The sequence below is a fragment of the Eschscholzia californica genome, unplaced genomic scaffold (genome assembly GCF_041429995.1).
Source record: "Eschscholzia californica isolate CP2 unplaced genomic scaffold, dmEscCali1.0.p SCAF_3, whole genome shotgun sequence".
NCBI classification, from domain to species: domain Eukaryota; kingdom Viridiplantae; phylum Streptophyta; class Magnoliopsida; order Ranunculales; family Papaveraceae; genus Eschscholzia; species Eschscholzia californica.
In genome coordinates this window covers 4,718,049-4,736,059 of record NW_028238420.1, presented here as the reverse complement: position 1 = coordinate 4,736,059, position 18,011 = coordinate 4,718,049, and the positions used below count along the sequence as shown (strand labels likewise).

The window sequence follows — 18,011 nt, the reverse complement described above, 5'->3', positions numbered from 1 at the left end:
AAATAATTTCCGATAGTCGGACTTGTGGGTTATAGATCCACCATTCCTCAGCTACGCCATTGTCTCATCGTATATTGCCGAATACCGAAAACCTATGCAATGATAGAAATGGGCGCCTTTATAAACTTTGGAAATTCTTTGAAGCGCGTCTTTATAATATTTGAACGGATTCTCATCCGGGTGAGTGAACCGGATCGAAAATAGACCGGACCGCCAAAAGTCACTTATAACGAGAAATCTTTAATTATACCCAGATCAGAATGGCGAGAAGAGAGAGAGGGGGAAAAATTCACAGCCCTCTCCATCTCCGATCGCTTTCAAACCCTAATTCTATAGAGATCATAAAGCTTAATGCGAAGATCTAGTGCCCTTTGTTCACCGGTGGCACCAGATCATCAACTACAACAACAAAACCCTCAAAAAATGGATTCAGTTAAGTTTCAATTTCGGTCAAATTCCTCCTCCAAATCAAATCTCTCATCTCGAATCTCTTTTGTAAATTGGAAAAAATTCAGAGAAAATCTCGCTATTTTCATTTCAATTTCTATTACTCTTGTGATTTTCGGTTACTTATTCTTAGATTTTGCAAAGGGTTCTCGAAATTTAACTTCTTCAAAGACGAAATTTTCGATTGTTATTGATGGTGGAAGTACTGGAACTCGAATTCACGTATTTGAATTCTCGATTAATAATGGTGGGAAAACAGTTTTTCAATTTGGGAAGGAAGAATTGGCGTCAATGAGAGTTAATCCAGGTTTATCAGCGTTCGAGATGGACCCAGAAGGTGCGGGTAGGACTTTAATGGAGCTATTGGATTTTAGTAAGAAGAAAATTCCAAAGGATTATTGGAAAGAGACAGAAATTAGGTTAATGGCGACTGCTGGATTGAGGAGACTTGATGGGGAAGTTATTCAGAGAATTTTAGAGTCTTGTAGGAAAGTATTGAGGTTGTCTGGTTTCAAATTTCAAGATGATTGGGCTTCTGTCATTACTGGTAAGGAAATTTTTAACTTCGAATTTGAGATGTTATTTTGTTGTCAAATAAATTTTGCTTCACTAAAATTTAGAGCAAGTATAGAAAACCCTAGTAGTCGCACTACCTTACTTTATTGTTTGGTTTGGTCAGGATTAGGTTGGGTAGAGATCGATTTTGTCCGTAGATTATTTGATTGGGAAGGAATTGCAAACCCACCCCTTCGTTTGGGGTGATGCTGTTTGGAGGTATAGTCGTCCTCCTCCTCGGACTGCGATTCTTGATTCAGTCCCACGTATTAAACACTATTTTGGAATGTAATTCCTGTTAATCGCACTCTATTCCCTCACACCAAACATGGCCCTTTACCTATCTACATTTAGTGAAAAACTACTTGTCGACTTGAGCAAGGAATACAATAGTAGGAGGTCAAGTTTCTTACCTTCATTTACGTAGATTTCTGAGCTACAACCTATAGCTGGATTGCCTGAATCCTGATACAGACGACATTGTTGTTATAGGTTCTGATGAAGGGAAATATGCTTGGGTCGCGGCAAATTATGCCCTTGGCACTCTCGGAGGTGATCCTGATCATACAACTGGCATAATTGAACTTGGTGGGGCATCTGCTCAGGTTTTTTCTTGTTCTTTTCTTTTAATTCTTTAATTCTTTTATCTCGAGTTTAGGTTTGTGCTACTTCAAGTAAAGATAGAATTAACACATTCTTGCGCGCAAAGGGATATATTTTGTTTGTAACAGGGAAGCACTAGTCATATAACATGTAGACATAAGGCTTCTTGTATGTACATAGGAATTGATCCGTAGTTCCTAAAATTTTCTGTACTGCGTCAAGCAAAAGAAAATCACACATTCTCTGTGCACTTAGTTAAGATAGTGTAGCTGTTTTGCCCCTATACCTCAAAATTAGTTTGCAATCTCCAATCTCATACAAATGGTTAGGATAAGTTAAAAAAAAGTTCTCCTCACTATTGAAGGAAAAAAAAGTTAACTTTATTATTTTGTTCATGTTTAGGTTTTTTAGTGTAAACATTAATACCACCAACACTGTCATTGCATTAAATTCTATCTGAATATCCGATTACTATCAACCGTCATTACTCCATCACTATCACCTTTTATCATTGATGAAATCCTCGTTGTAAGTGGGTTGAATATTCATTTCAGGTAACATTTGTTTCAAGTGAGGCACTTACAGCTGAGTTAAGCAGCAAAGTAAAGTTTGGGAAGTTCACATACAATCTATATAGCCACAGCTTGCTTGATTTTGGTCAGGTAATATTTGGTTGATTGAGTTCGTACAGTTGCACTACTATATTTTCATTTTGATTGCCTTGTGTACCTTCTCTAGAGCCATAATTATCATAAAAAAGTCATAGGCTGTTGGAACCTTGGAGAGCAACATGTCTTTCAAAATTGTTAGGAAACTTCTAAACAGTACCTTGATCCAAGCAAGCCACAATAGATTTTTTAGTTACAAAGAGTTATTAGTTGTAAACTTGCAAGTTGGGGGCCTTAGTTTCAATTTTCAACACTGTATTTCCGTTCAACAATGGAGTAACATGGTGGTTTACTAGTCTACAAAGTTGAAACAGTTTAGAAGATGCCCATTTTCGTGAAAGCACATAAAATAGACCTCTTCATGTCAATTCTAGTTTTCACCTGTTCCAGTATAGAAAGAAAGTCTCTGATTCAGAGATTTAGATCATCGTTGAAATTTCCATAGGCTTGGTTTCACTTCAAGTAGTTCGGTAGCTGAGTAAGTGAACCACTTAGAGTACTATATTTATTAATTTGGGGGATGTCTAAGAAGTAACGTAAAACTGTGTTTCTCAATATTTTTATTTTACTATGTTATTGTCTCATTTTGCTTCAATATACCTAATTTGAAGTTCAATCCTTTCGCAGAATGTCGCACATGACACTTTAAGGGACTTGCTAGTTTCCAGAGACCTCAAATTTTGTAAGTGATTATGCATAATATACAGACTCCTCTAGAATAGATTGGTAACGTTGTCTGTGAGCAATTTTTCCATATGTACTTGATTAATGCAGTTTAACTGATAATTTGACCCTCGTCAACTATTGCAGCAGCAAAGTCTGTTCATGATTCATCCTTTTTTGACCCTTGTACCCCAAAAGGATACTTGCACAGTTTGGAATCATCAAACTTCTCCCCTGGAGCTTTGGATGACAAGAACAAATATCTTACTAATCTTCATGCTAGTGGTAACTTTTCTGAGTGTAGATCAGCAGCATTAATGGTGTTACAAAAAGGAAAAGGTACATAGCCTCTCAGATATCTTCATCTTTATTAGAGTTCTTCTTTTCAATAGAAATTTTTATACTCTTCTACTATTTTGTAGATCAATGCTCCTATGAACATTGTAACATAGGATCTGCTTACATCCCTAAACTTCAAGGAAAGTTCTTGGCTACTGAGAATTTCTTCTATACATCAAAGGTGCTCGGTATATTTCACTTTCTTAATCTTGAGACTCCTCTTTTTACTCAGTTATAGATTTGTTTTTTTCAATATGATTATCTGATGCTGTTTAACTTTGTACCTCCTGTTCGATCAGTTCTTTGAATTACCATCAACAAGATTTCTTCCTCATCTGATATTGGCTGGAGAAAAATTTTGTAATGAAGATTGGTCAGAGCTGAAAAGGAAATACCCCACGTTGGACAACGAAGATTTGCAACGGTATTGCTTCTCTTCAGCATACATTGTTGCCCTCCTGCATGACAGTCTTGGGATTGCTTTGGAGGATGAAAGGTATTGTTAGTTAGTGACTATAAATTCATAACACCTCCCATCATTGTTAGTGATAGTGCTTATGTTTTCCATTATCGTAATGGGACACATAAGGTTTAAAACGTTGGTGTGAGTATGGTCTTGGGCCTGATAGACTTCGGTAAATTTGGTCTGTGATACTATTTGTGGATATGGTCGCGTGTTTTCTTGCCCCCAAGTGGTCTCTTGCCTCTCTCACTCCAAAAGCTAGCTCAAGGGGTGAGACTTATGAAGTGTCCACTGACCCAATGTGGGACTAACTCCAACAATCTTTCTCTTCACGCATTGGGATCTTGAAGACAATCTGTCCCCTCCACAATGGGACCTAAAAGACTTCGGTAAATCTGGGATGGGTGTGGTCGTGGGCAGTCCTTGCCTCCCAAGTAATCTTGCGCCTTTCGCACTGCAAAAGCAAACGCAAGAAGTGAGACTTTTTCTCACACTTATAAAGTGAATACTGCCCCCTCCCACAACGACTGTAGAACTTACCCCAACAGGATCAGTATAATGTTTTGGTTTGACGATAATATAAGAAAATTTAAATTTGCAGACAAAAATAAACCCTGCTTTCTGTGACCATCACCATCGAAAAGAAGCAATTATTATTTGAAAACAAGATATTGCAACTTCATGACCCACCTTGGTATATTCCATGAATTGCTTCTATGGACGGCGTTAGTTGTATTAATTGATGTTCTTACTGTTTGAACAGGATCAAATATGCAAATCAGGTAGGAGACATCCCGATTGACTGGGCGTTGGGAGCTTTCATCTTGCACAACATGAGCGACACGGAATTTGGATATCATAGTTGGATCACTATGATCACTGATGACTCATTTGCTTTGTTATCTTTCGTCGTGGTGTCCATTATATTGATATTTACAGGATGGTCAGTAACAAAGTGGCGAAAGCCTCAGTTGAAGACGATATATGATCTTGAGAGAGGGCGTTATATTGTTACTCGTGTTGGTAGATAGACACCCAAGAAGAGGGTCGGTTAGCACCAGAGGATGTAAATTTAGAACTTTGTAACCATTATCTTTGTCTACTTTCAGGGTCTCCTTGTATTTCTCTAGAAGTTAAATCATGGGTTTTTCAGAAGCATCTTCTTTACATTTATGTAGATGTTTCACAAAAATAGAGAAAAACAAGGTTAGAGAGAGAAAGAGAGGTGTAGGAAGGCTGGATCTTCCACTAGGTTGTACCTATATGTTGTATTTTATGAAGTTAAGAGATAACACAGTTTCTTCATATTGTAATCTCCTAGGTCGTCTTCCAAGTTAAATCTGAAATCACTTGAGTCTGACTTGACTTAAGTCAGATTTCAGAATGTCTGTTGTTCATTATGAAGCTTCTTGTTTCAGCTAGATCAATTGCATAAACTCTAAACCGATCAATCCGTTCTACCAAGCAAATATGTTATCCTTTTTTTTTTTTTTTTTGCATTAGCAAATGTGTTATCCTTCCGTTATCACTTACCTGATATCCATAATTAGTCTAATCCGATCTTGAGATTCTTATTTAATTCTCCGGTAAACTTGTGAGACATGTACAAATCTCATAATCTCGAAGGACTTTATAAATGTAGACATGTGTGACTCAACCGTCTTCGGCTGAACATTCAGACAAACACATTCACAGTGGATTTGCTCAATGTGTTTGAACACATCAGACACACGAACTATATGAAATTGTTGTCGTAAAACTCGTAGAGTAGTTTTATAGGGTCCGTCTTTCTTGTTAAAAGGACCTCTCCTGTAAATTCAGTGCGAGTCTACCGAACTCACAAAAATAATCTACTGGAGTGAATTTGGGCTCTTGTGAATTCGGTGGGTTCGCACTGAATGGTCTCTTGTGAATTCGGTGGATTCGCACAGAATTCACAAGGAGGGTCCATTTAACAAGAATGGAGGGCCCTCTAAAACTTCCGAACTCCTAAAAATTAAAAAAAAAAAAAAAAAAAAAAAAAAAAAAAGCTTGGATTATATAATGGACTTTAAACCAATAAATTCAAACAAGAAAACGGCCGTTTGGACTCACTTCCACCGTTTAATCACTCGCTTCACTCGGCATGATATTTTATTACGTTAACCCCCTGTTATAACGTGGGTAACAAAAATCAACTCATTTTCTGAGCGTGAAATTTTCAACGGTCAAATCCACCGTAATCGCTTACCTCATTAAAATTAATTTAGTTTGATTTGAATAATAGTCACGAGAAAAGTCAATCTCGTAGTTCTCAATTATTAATTATTACCGCATAAATAACGGATGCAATAGGAGAAGAAATTTGCCCTTGTTATTTTGACCCTAAATCCGCGGACAAACCCTTAAAATTTCAACAAGCAATTTTCAGGTAAAATTCTCACTCTTTTCAATTTCATTTTGCTATCTTTTATGTCTAGGTTCAAATTTAGTTTTAAGTCCAGCAAGATTAAGGCTTTTTAGGGTTTTTTTTTCAACTATTTCTGTACTGTTCTTGCTGAGATAAGTTGCAGAATTGTATTCGTTTGAAAATGAAATGAGGGTTTTGTTTAAGTTTTGATTATACTTAATCCGATTCATATGATTTAAAGTTTTGATCAAAGACATTTGTTGGGTTGTTACTGATTCTTGCTTTTGAGGTATATAGTCTTTGAAATTGACGGATTTTTTGATTGAATTTCGCTGCCCTTTTGTCAATTTTGTCATCTGTAGGGACTTATAGTGTTCAAAAAGGAAGAATCGGTTTAGTAGAGAGAGAGAGAGGTTTGTGGAGGAATGGGGGATCATCTGGCATTGTTTGTCGATCGCCTAATAACACCAGCGACTTTACAATCGAATCAAGGGGTTGTTGAGCCTCCAGAACTATCTGTAGAAGGGTCTGGTGCTCAGATGAAAGTTTCACTTGGTTCTACCAGCGAAGGTGAAGGGATACCGGAAGAAAGTGATGTATCTGGAGAAGAAGAACCACTTCTTCAAAATGCAGAATGCCGCATTTGCCAAGAGGAGGATGATATTAAGATCCTCGAGAATCCTTGCGCTTGCAGCGGCAGTTTGAAGGTATCTCTTTTTGCTCAATGCAATTCGTTTATTTGCCTTGCGAATAAAGGCATATGTTCCGTTAATCCGATATATGTCTGGTTGTTTGGTAGAACTTTACATATGTATGCGAGTACACTGCATTTTACTCCTTGCTCTTAAATTGAAACCGAATGTAAAACGATGGATTTCTAGCAAGCATCTGCTTGATACAAACCAACTAATGCTTTGAATATTTTACAAACTCTTATTACGTTTAATTACTTTCATAAAACTCATAATTAGAGCATCTCTAGTGCAAAGCTAAAAAAAGCTCAAAATTGTCTTGTGTCAACTCTCAATTGAGATTCTCTTTCCTAGATGTCACTATTGAGATCTTCAATTCAAAAGACATCTCCAATGCAACACTGTAAAATCTTATAAATCAATTAGGTGTCATTTCTTAGATGTGGTAGTTCTGTATGTAATATTGAGTGGCCAATTGAGATCCAAGTAGAAATCTCAGATATTGAGTTTCTTCTGGAGACATCTTAGAATTAAATGGTGCCACATCAAGACCCAAATTTAGATTTGCATCAAAGATAGTTTTTCGTAAAAAACTAAAAAAATCCAAGGTGTCACACTGTCACTTAGAATTTTTTTTAATTCGAGTCTTGCATTGGAGATGCTCTAAGTTGAAAATGAGAATCTTAAAATGTTAAAAAGAGATCAATAACAATTATAAGCAGTGGGGAGTTTATGAGCAGGGCAGTTGATACTGTCTTTCCCTGTTGTCATTTTAGTACTTTTTCATGCGAATGTTTTATCACTGCTTGCTCCAAATCCATTGTTATGATGGGGTTTGATCTTTTATTGACACATGATCTTCGTTCTTTATCTTACCATTGAAATGGTGCTTATTTCAGTTCAGATGAAATATGCATACCCTTTAGTCATCACTACCATAATAAAATGTCCTGTAGAAGTGTTTACTGTCCATTTAATGAGCTCGTGCGTGTGTTGTTTTCTTTGCATATATGTTCTTTTGGCTGGGAAAGGTAAATATATTGTTGTTATCTGTACATTTAATTTTCTGTTCATAGAATAAGCTAAGATCATTTTCCTGACATCAATTGATGTGCTTTAGCAGTACATTTTAAGTGGTTGTTAAATTTTTAATTTGAAATGAAGTACAAGGCAAAACCAAGTAGGAACATCCATCCGATACCTTCCCTCTTCATAATTTTATGGAATACTGTTTTAACATTCATACTTTATCAGTTTGCTCACAGGAAGTGTGTCCAACGATGGTGCAATGAGAAAGGAGATATAACTTGTGAGATCTGCCACCAGGTATTTCCTGAGCTCATGTTTAGTCTTGTCCTTGTTTGAAAAGAAAAAAGTACTTAGTCGATGAGTTTATTTCTCTCTTGTTTTCTTGTTGATGTGGATGTGATATATATATATATATATATATCTATTAGCTTTCAGCCTTTAGCGACATTTTTTTGTCGATCAGTTTAAGTTGTGAGATTGGTACTGATTGCATGCTTGCATCCACAGTCGTTAGCTTTTATTTCTCCTTTTTTGTAGTTGATGTGGAGTAACTCTGTTTAATATGTTCAGCCATACCAGCCTGGTTATACTGCTCCACCACCACCACCACCTCACCCTGATGAGATCACCATCGACATCAGGCAAGTTGGCTCTTCTTGTACACTTGCTTATCACTGCATCTTTCTACTCGAGTTAGATTTCCATTAGAGCTCGGTTGCTCTCCATGATGACAAGATCATGTATGTTTGGGAAATTTCAATTATAAGCATGCCCAGTAGTAACTATTTTATCTTTCTTGCAGTGGAGGTTGGACCATCTCTGGTACTCCTATAGATCTGCATGACCCTCGGATCTTGGCGATGGCAGCAGCTGAACGCCATTTTCTAGAAGCCGAATATGACGATTACTCTTCTAATAATGCTAGTGGGGCTGCTTTTTGCCGCTCAGCCGCTCTGATAGTAAGTCTTTGTGATCAAACCCTTATTTGACTATTAAAATGCAAAAGACAAAAACAACAACGGTATAAGTGGTGCTTAATGCATTGATAATCCATGTGTTGCTTTGGTTTCTTCTAATCATCTCATACATATTAGCTGATGGCACTTCTTCTCTTGAGGCATGCTTTGACGATCACTAATCCTGACGGTGAAGATGATGATGCTTCAACCATTTTCTCAGTAAGTTTGATAGTGGGATACCCAATTTCATCTCTTGTTATGAATCTTTGTTCTTTTTCGATCTACCTGCAGTTTCAGTATACTAATGACTTCTCAATCTGGGCAGCTTTTTTTGGTACGTGCTGCCGGTTTTCTTCTCCCTTGTTACATTATGGCATGGGCCTTCAGTATCCTTCAAAAACGAAAAGAAAGACAGGTTAGTCAATACTCTACATGCTAGTTTTCGATGTCTATAAAATTTATCACATTATATAGCTGTCGCGAACTCTATTTGTAGAAATATATGCGGGAGTTTCCATCATGAATCAGATTGAACTACCCGAATGCGGTTTAGTTTTGTCATGCATTTTCTTAAATCTGTGAAGAACCTAGTAAAAATAGAATTAGCTAGTATTTTGTCGCGTCATCTTCTGGTAGATTTCGATTCCAAAAACAAAAGCAGAATTGTTGAATGGAGTTTTCCTTCGTTTTGATAATGGGTATTTCGGTAAAATCTCAGGAAGCGGCCGCGCTGGCAGCATCAGAGGTTGCTTTTATGGTGCAGTCAGGTCAACATAGAGGTCTGCAATTCACTATAGCACCACCTGGAACAGCAGCTCCGCACCAGGAGCTGCCCCAATAACATCTCTTATGAGTCCTTTGATGGCAGAAAGTTAAATCATTTGCATTTGCACAAGGTTAAAATTTCCTTCTGGGGCTTGCTTTCGATAAGCGCTAGTTCGAAGGGAAGGGTGTCTGTTACATACATTTTAATGTTGTATTGTGTTGTTTTCCTTTGAGTTATGTGTACATAAAGTTCAGATTTCATTAATGAATGAAGCTGTTTTCGATATCTATCTTTTGTTGATTAAAAAGGGGAAATTTGTGTGAGGCATTAATAAGAAAAATTGACTGAGGATAGTTAAAAAAGTAGGCCAGGAATATCAATTTACAGTATAGAGACCATAGTAAGTTCTTGTTTTTGATCCATAAAAGCAAACAGAGACCTTTGTAAGTTTCTTGTTCAAAGACAGAATTGGAAAAAAAAACTCAAAAAGTGTGGCGCCTCAATGGTTAGTACGGTTAGTACTAGAGTGTTCCGATTAAACCTGACAAATTTGGTTTTGGCTACGAGAGCATGGGAAAGAACTTTCCAAAAGCACAAGATGATTTTTTTAGTAAAATCATCCACGCAACCTTTTTCCATAGTAAGGACTTGTCGCACACGAATAAGGTTGAAAAATATTTCTACTTTGCTTCTTTTCCTTTTGGAACTCTCATGTTCTTATTCCGAGGTAGATTTGTTTTTTCCCAAGTCACATAAAATATGACCCGAGGTGTAATCGACTCAAGTTAGATTTTAGAATCTTTAATTTTGTCTGACTTGTCATGTCTACGTGACCGATTCACGTTAACTATTTTTAAAATGTTAGCATATGGCTCCGTGTCTTTTATACACTTGACCTAGATAGTTGGAACCGACTTGACAATTACTCTAACTAAGTTGATGGTTGAGGTTAACTTTAGGTCAATTTAAGTCGAACAATTTAACTTATCACAAGGAGAAACAACAAAAACTACTCAATCTCTTTCTTTCATATATCTTTCTACACATGTGACACTTTCTTTTCTCTTTTCTCTTTTCTCTTTTCTCTTTTCACTAATCTATTGACCAAGTTAGACAGAGAAAACTAGTCATAGTCCATTAACCAAGTCAAATATAAAACTCTAAGATCCCCTCAAACCATTTGGATAAGAAACTTATTAAGGAAGTAGGAATGACTACTTTATTGTTTCATTTCACAAGGGAGAAAAGAGTACATTGTATAGTAAGTAGTATTATATGAAGATAGAGCAGAATTAACAATTGTAGAGAGAGAGAGAGAGAAAACTACAAAGAGAGAGAGAGAGAGAGAGAGAAAGTAGACAAGGCCTGCATGAACTTATGAAATCTTCTTGTTTGTCTGCATCTCCATGTACTCCAACATGAACTTCATCAAAAATTCATCTTCTTCAAACAATAATGCAACAAGAGTATTCAAATCAATTTGCTGATTGCCCCAATTTAGAGAAGTAGTAGTAGAAGAAGAAGAAGAAGAAGAAGAAGAAGAAGAAGAAGAAGAAGAAGAATTTCAAGAATCAGACAAGATTGAAACAAGATTATCAAAATAAGATTCAACATCTTCAATGTTATGAACATTTTCTTCTTCTTCTTCAAACAAGATTGAAACAAGATTATCAGTATAAGATTCAACATCTTCAATGTTATGAACATTTTCTTCTTCTTCTTCAAACAAGATTGAAACAAGATTATCAGTATAAGATTCAACATCTTCAATGTTATGAACATTTTCTTCTTCTTCTTCAAACAAGATTGAAACAAGATTATCAATATAAGAATCAACATCCTCAATATTATGAACACTTTCGTTTTCTTCTTCTTCTTCAAACAAGCTTGAAACAAGATTATCAAAATAAGATTCAACATCTTCAATGTTATGAACATTTTCTTCTTCTTCTTCAAACAAGATTGAAACAAGATTATCAGTATAAGATTCAACATCTTCAATGTTATGAACATTTTCTTCTTCTTCTTCAAACAAGATTGAAACAAGATTATCAATATAAGAATCAACATCCTCAATATTATGAACACTTTCGTTTTCTTCTTCTTCTTCAAACAAGCTTGAAACAAGATTATCAAAATAAGAATCAACATCCTCAATATTATGAACACTTTCTTTTTCTTCTTCTTCTTCAAACAAGCTTGAAACAAGATTATCAAAATAAGAATCAACATCCTCAATATTAGTATTAGGGCTAGAGTGCAAGAAATCACAGTTACCCATTTGAAATTTATCAGTAATAATCTCTTTTTGATTGCCTTGATCACCATCATCAACGAAATAAGAAATTAAATCCCTGTCTTGATCATCACTACCACTAAAACCCTGATTTATCAAATTCATCGAACATCTCTGTCTTAGGGTCTCAACTTCTTTCTCCCTAGATTCCAAGAATTGATATTGTGATAGCAAAGCACAAACTTCTTCACCATAAACATCCACCTGATCATTTGTAGTTTCAGGGTTTAAAGAAAAATCAAAACTTTTTCCAAAATCTGTCACAGTATTATTTGAAAACCCTAACTTTTTCTTATTGGGTTTTAAATCAGATAACCCAGACCTAGTTTTCTTCCGGTGATTGAAATCAGTATGTTTATATCTTTGAATCAGAGGCACAATTTCAGTTTGATTTTCAGGCCAAGTACTTATAGATCCATCAGGAGCAAAACTTAAAAAGGCAACATCGACCCCACAAAGTACAGACAATTCATAAGTTTTCTTTTTCAAACAATCTGTTCTTGATTTATGAATCTTCATGCTTTTCTTCATCATACGAGCAGATTTCTCTTCATCATCACCAGTAGTAGTAGTAGAAGAATCCCTCTTTCTCTTACTCATGATTTTTCAGTATGAATCAATCAATCAAATCAGAAGTGAGAAGACTAGAGAGAGAGAGAGGGAGTATGAATATAAAAGATCTGAGAAAATTGGAGTTTTGTTGAAGAAATTTCTTTCTGTGAATCAAAAGTGAGAAGACTAGAGAGATATTAAAGATCTGGGTTAGAGAGGCAAAGTAGCCGTTGGACGCGGGAAAGTAGACGTTGCACGCGGGAAAGTAACCGTTACAAACCAGGATGGTGGTGGAAATTTGAAATTCGAATGGTAATGTTACCGTTGTCATCAGTAATGGTGGAAATTAGCCGTTGGAATGGAAGAAGCGGTGGTGGATATTTGGAGGGAAAGTAACCGTTGTGGAGGGGAGGTGGTGGAATTTGAAAATTGAATTTTGATAGTACCGTTGTTATCCGCGTCAATTAGTAGTTTGGGAAGAAGATAGTTAATGTTGGAGTCACCAGTTGGACTCCGGGCAACGCCCATTTTTTGCCCTAATTTTTACATTCAACTTTTGGGGGTATATTCGTCTATTATAATTGTTCCCATTTTTAGGGTTTCCGCGGGAGATAAACCTCCAGGTTTTGCTTCTACTATTCTTGTTCCCATTTTTAGGGCATTTCTTCTCTCTCTCTCGCAATTGCAAGTTTCATCGGTTTTTCTTTGGTAAACCCACTCCCCTCTCGATTCTTGTTAGGTACTAATTTAGTGTTCTTATTTTGCGTTTCTGTACATTGCTTTTTTCAGATTAATAGATAAACAACCCTAACCCATTTCATGAAAATTAGGGTTATCTTTACATCTAATCCTTTCCTAGACTAATTTATAGTCAAACCCTCTAACCTGTTAGATGAAATTAGGGTTATCAATAGCAGTCAGTTTAAATTAGGGCAAAAGATGGATCTTTATATCCCAAGGAAATGGTAAAGAGAAAGAAAAAGACTTCCTTTTTTTGGTTAATTAGAACTATAAAAAACTTGTTCTTTATCTGTGTATCTCATTTTGTATGTATTATATTTACCCTAGAATGGCTAAGTGTTGTTTATCTTTTCGATTTTACAGTTGGACAACAAACAGGTTGATAACCTAAATGGATCATGCTTTAGTTCAGCTTAATATCGGACATTTGGATGAGAATGAAATCTATACCGACGCCTTCTCCACTTTTGCTCTATGTGGTTTTATTCTTGCCCAGGTTCGTGTTTTTTGCTTATTGAAATTCCTGTATTGTTTCTTTTGGTTTATAGATTTTATCTTTTTAGGGTTTTGCATATGAGAGACGGACATCGATATGAATATTTGTGTTCTCGCCGGCACGAGGTGTCAAATACAGTGTTTCCTTGTCTTAGCTATTTGGTCATTTGTTAGTGTACTTAATTAGTTTATTTTGTTATTTGTAATGAACCAAGTACAGAATGTCACTTATGGTCCTATCATGATTTTGATCCAAGTACAGAATGTCACGTTAAACCCGTTGAAGTTGGTGTCCAGAAAGAGTGTATAAGTGTTTTACATGAGTATTCAACATGACAGAGAATACTTAAAGGGAACATTCAGCTTACGTTTTTGTTTGCACGTGCAAACTCAAATAAAAGTGAGCCAACGAGATTAAATTGTTGGTCAGCCTGGTTAGAAGCTTCATCATGTATTAGTTGGTTGGCCTGAATCTGATTATAAAAATGGCCTTTGGTTGGAATGTCCCTTTTCTTTTTTACTTTCATCAGTTACTTTCCGAGCTTTCGTTTTATCACACTGATGCTTGGGTGGTAGGATGGTAGCCACTTCTAGGAAGAATTCCTTCCTTCACCTGGGTTCTTCTGATCTATTTGGCCACATCTTTTGGGTCTACTTCCCAGAAGACTCTACTCTTAAATATTATTTTCTTATGTGTATTGCTTTCGTTATATCTCGTGGTCATTTTATTGTGCTAGACCTCCAATAAAGAAAATTCTTGTTTCTCTAACGTGAACTACCACTATACTTTAGAGTACCTAGTAGGCAGAAGGGTGTCAGTGAGCCTAACTTGATTTTTCTCTTCTCTTTCCTGAGCACCCTCAATGGCGTCATGAAGAAATTCACTTGATGCACTGCCCTTTGCTAAGAGTAGAGTTATTCCTTACAGCGACCATTCACTTCATAGTTCATACATGATATGTAGATTGTATTATTTCCTCTACAAATTTCATTTCATACATGGCAGACGTTTTATCTATGAGAGATCTAACAAAAATTGATTTTGCAACTGAAATGACATGTGAGGCTGAATTGCCACCATCCAAGTCAATGAAGTGAATATTGTTTTTTGAAGTTTTTATAATCAGCTACGTTAGCTTCTCCGGCAGAAAAAATGTAATACTATTTCTTATGAGTTATGATCTGATCCATTATTATTTGACATGATATGGGTGTCAGTAGTATACTCGTGACTTCTCAATCTTGGCAGCTTTTTTGGTACATGCTGCCGGTTTTCTTCTCCCTGTTTACGTTATGGCATGGGCCTTCAGTATCCTTCAAAAACGAAAAGAAAGACAGGTTAGTCAATACTCTATATGCTAGTTTTCGATGTCTATAAAATTTATCACATCAGATTGAACTATCCGAACACGGTTTAGTTTTGTCATGCATTTTCTTAAATCTGTGAAGAACCTAGTAAAAATAGAATTAGCTGGTATTTTGTCGCGTCATCTTCTGGTAGATTTTGATTCCAAGAAGAAAAGCAGAATAGTTGAATGGAGTTTTCCTTCGTTTTGATAATGGGTATTTCGGCAAAATTTCAGGAAGCGGCCGCGCTAGCAGCATCATAGGTTACTTTTATGGTGGCAGTCAGGTCAACATAGAGGTCTGCAATTCACTATAGCACCACCTGGAACAGCAGCTCCGCACCAGGAGCCACCCCAATAACATCTCTTATAAGTCTTTCAATGGCAGAAATTTAAATAATTTTCATAAGGTTAAAAATATTAATTTCCGATTGGGGCTTGCTCTCGACAAGTCCTAGTTCAAAGGGAAGGGTGTCTGTTACATACATTTTTAATGTTGTATTGTGTTGTTGTCCTTTGAATCTTGTGTACATAAAGCTCAGATTTCATTAATGAATGAAGCTGTTTTAGATATCTATCTGTTGTTTGATTAAAAAGGGGAAATTTGTATGAGGCATTAATAAGAAACTATGAACTGGGGATAGTTGAAAAAGTAGGTCAGGAATAACAACTTACAGTATAGAACCTTAGTAAGTTTCTTGTTTTTGATCCATAAAAGCAAACTTAGTTTGGCTTTTAGTCACTGTTCAAAGATAGAAAAATGGCCCCCACTTCATCACCTAGAGAGAGAGAGAGAGAGAGAGAGAGTTTTTAGAGCTATAGATGTTCTCTTTCTAAATTACCAACCAAAACCAAGAAGACTTGATCACTTGAGATGGAAGGAAGTATCTCATCTCTGGCATCAAGTACAAATCTCTTAAAAGTACATCTACCGTATTCATGTAGACAAGGTCCCCACTCTCAATACTGAAGCTAACAATGGCAATGGATATGGGAGGACCTCACTTTTCCATTTTCCTTTTTCTATCTTCCATGTAGAGAGGCTTTTATCATTGAAGGAGCCATTGGAATTAAAAGTAGTAGTTGTATAGATTACTTCCATTTTTCGAATGAAGTTTCTAGCATTTGTTGTTATTTTTTCGAAAAATACAGGATTACAAATAAAAAACATATATCAAATATCTTTGGGTCCATCATAAAGATAATAAATTTGCGGATTATGAGTTTTTTTAGGATGATTTCATGGCAGTTATGAACATATCAAATATCTTGGGTCCAACATAAAGATAGAATATGTTCATAACTGCCATGAAATCATCCTAAAAAAAACTCATAATCTGCAAAGGCAAACTCTGCTAAAGATCATGCTAGGCAAATTCATTCTCCTTTTATTTAAAACAACAAGTTTCGATCATGAGACTTCCAGGCTTTCTCTACTTTTATTTAAACCATCAAATTTCGATCTTGAGACCTCTAGGGTTTCAGAGTGATGCACTACTACTGAGGCAAGACCCTAGGTGAAGTTCATATATTTGTGGATAAGATGTCATGTTTCACTTTTAAACGTGCTTTTATAATGTGTGAGAATAGAGAAAAGGAAAAGTGGTTTACAACAAGAAAATGAAAACATTAGGAATTTTGGAGGGAGAGAGAGATGTGGCTTGTTTATAAGCTTGGAATGGTGGGATTGGAGCTTAGAAATCCAAAAAATGGGGCAACAAAAGCATAAAGAAACATATACAGAATAAGAAACCAAGGAATACTGTTGTTTAGTATTTGGTGAGAAGAAATGAGCTTGGGATTCTAAAGTTAGCCAAAGTTAAAGAGATTTCTCTTAGAAAATGACATAACAAAGAATTAATTCAATGGTGAGATTGAGATAATCATCTTCCAGGTTGATATCCAGAAAACCACTTTCCGACATCATCGATATATATCAGATACATGTAGACATCACAAAGAAGCAATTCAACAGTCATGACAGATTAAACAGTCAAAAAAATTGTTGGCCTAATATTTGCCTTTTACCAGACAAAAGCAGGGCAAAATGATAGAGATGTAAGGAATTTAATAAAGAAAAAAAAAATGACACTTAGCTTCTCAAGGGTTTTATTCCAATTTCTTTATTCATAAACTGTCAAGAGTCTTCTAAAACAGCCTTGATTTGCTTATGATTGAGAGAAGTGAATCTTAAAAGAACTTCTCTCAAGTGTTAATGGGTCCTTCTTCTTTGCTTTATCTTTTGTGCTTTTAAAACCCTTCAAATCTCAATAAGAGAATAAACCCACAACAGGAATGGGCCAAAAGAACACAAGGGGTTACTTCCATTCTTTCAAACCTTCAAATTCTCTTGTTTTTTAGTGTTTAAATAATCATGGTTTGTCATTCTTATAAGGTTCTTATCCTTCTTGTCTGCATTGGTTTTATTGTTTTTGTATTTCAACCTCAAAAAGTTTCTTCCATGACAAGTATAGATCATGTACTTCGATTAGAGAAAGAAGAACACGGTTTAGTATCGAAGAATCAACGAGCTCTTGAGGAAGTAAATGTAGTCTCACAGGATTTAAAACCCAAGAAGAACTCATCAGCACCAACACCAATGTCACAGGGTTCCGACCCAAACCAGTCTAGCGAAAGAAGAGTTCGAAGAGGGTGGAATCCAATTCACAATAAGTGTTTACATGTTTGAGTATTGTAATTACTCAAGGAAGTTAGATTTACATACAAAAGAGATGGCTTCTTTTTTGCTTTTTTTCTCTCATTATGTTTGATAATTGAGAGAGAAAATATAAGATTAGTGATCATTTTGTAATTCTTTTTAATGGTGGGATTGGTCAATGTTTTCTATGTTTTAGTAGATTTGGTATTATAGATAGAAAGAGAGAAATGTAAATAGTAAAAGGATGAATAGCCTTTTTGGTGAGCCAGCTTCATCTCTATATTGTATAAAATGATGTAGGTCTTGACCAGTGGCACAGAGGCAAAAGCACTGCAAGGAAGATGAATCT

General features: G+C 35.9%; 3 protein-coding genes across 5 annotated transcripts; 2 read left to right on the top strand and 1 right to left on the bottom strand.

Moving 5' to 3' along the window:
- The first annotated feature begins 242 nt into the window (after positions 1-242).
- On the top strand, positions 243-5,043 carry LOC147547858 (putative apyrase 6). 2 transcript variants are annotated; one of them, XM_086666820.1, is made up of 8 exons: positions 243-994; positions 1,495-1,607; positions 2,160-2,267; positions 2,901-2,955; positions 3,084-3,275; positions 3,359-3,456; positions 3,575-3,771; positions 4,502-5,043. In XM_086666820.1, exons 1-8 carry the CDS (start codon positions 352-354, stop codon positions 4,767-4,769), a joined length of 1,674 nt encoding a protein of 557 aa, XP_086522946.1. In that variant the 5' UTR covers positions 243-351; the 3' UTR covers positions 4,770-5,043. The 2 variants fall into 2 exon arrangements, 1 of the variants encoding a protein (XP_086522946.1); XR_015237105.1 differs by having other exon boundaries at positions 253-994; positions 3,359-3,463.
- Positions 5,044-6,002: 959 nt separating this feature from the next.
- LOC147547857 (uncharacterized) lies at positions 6,003-9,860 on the top strand. 2 transcript variants are annotated; one of them, XM_086669081.1, is made up of 8 exons: positions 6,003-6,148; positions 6,490-6,834; positions 8,074-8,145; positions 8,419-8,489; positions 8,651-8,807; positions 8,943-9,026; positions 9,133-9,222; positions 9,526-9,860. In XM_086669081.1, the coding sequence occupies exons 2-8, from the start codon at positions 6,553-6,555 to the stop codon at positions 9,646-9,648; spliced, it is 879 nt and encodes a 292-aa protein (XP_086525207.1). In that variant the 5' UTR covers positions 6,003-6,148; positions 6,490-6,552; the 3' UTR covers positions 9,649-9,860. The 2 variants fall into 2 exon arrangements, with proteins under 2 accessions (XP_086525207.1, XP_086525208.1); XM_086669082.1 differs by lacking the exon at positions 6,003-6,148 and having other exon boundaries at positions 6,433-6,834.
- Positions 9,861-10,772: 912 nt separating this feature from the next.
- Positions 10,773-13,122, bottom strand: LOC147547856 (uncharacterized). The gene has a single exon (XM_086669080.1). It carries the CDS (start codon positions 12,467-12,469, stop codon positions 11,138-11,140), a length of 1,332 nt encoding a protein of 443 aa, XP_086525206.1. The 5' UTR covers positions 12,470-13,122; the 3' UTR covers positions 10,773-11,137.
- Between the last annotated feature and the right edge of the window lie 4,889 nt (positions 13,123-18,011).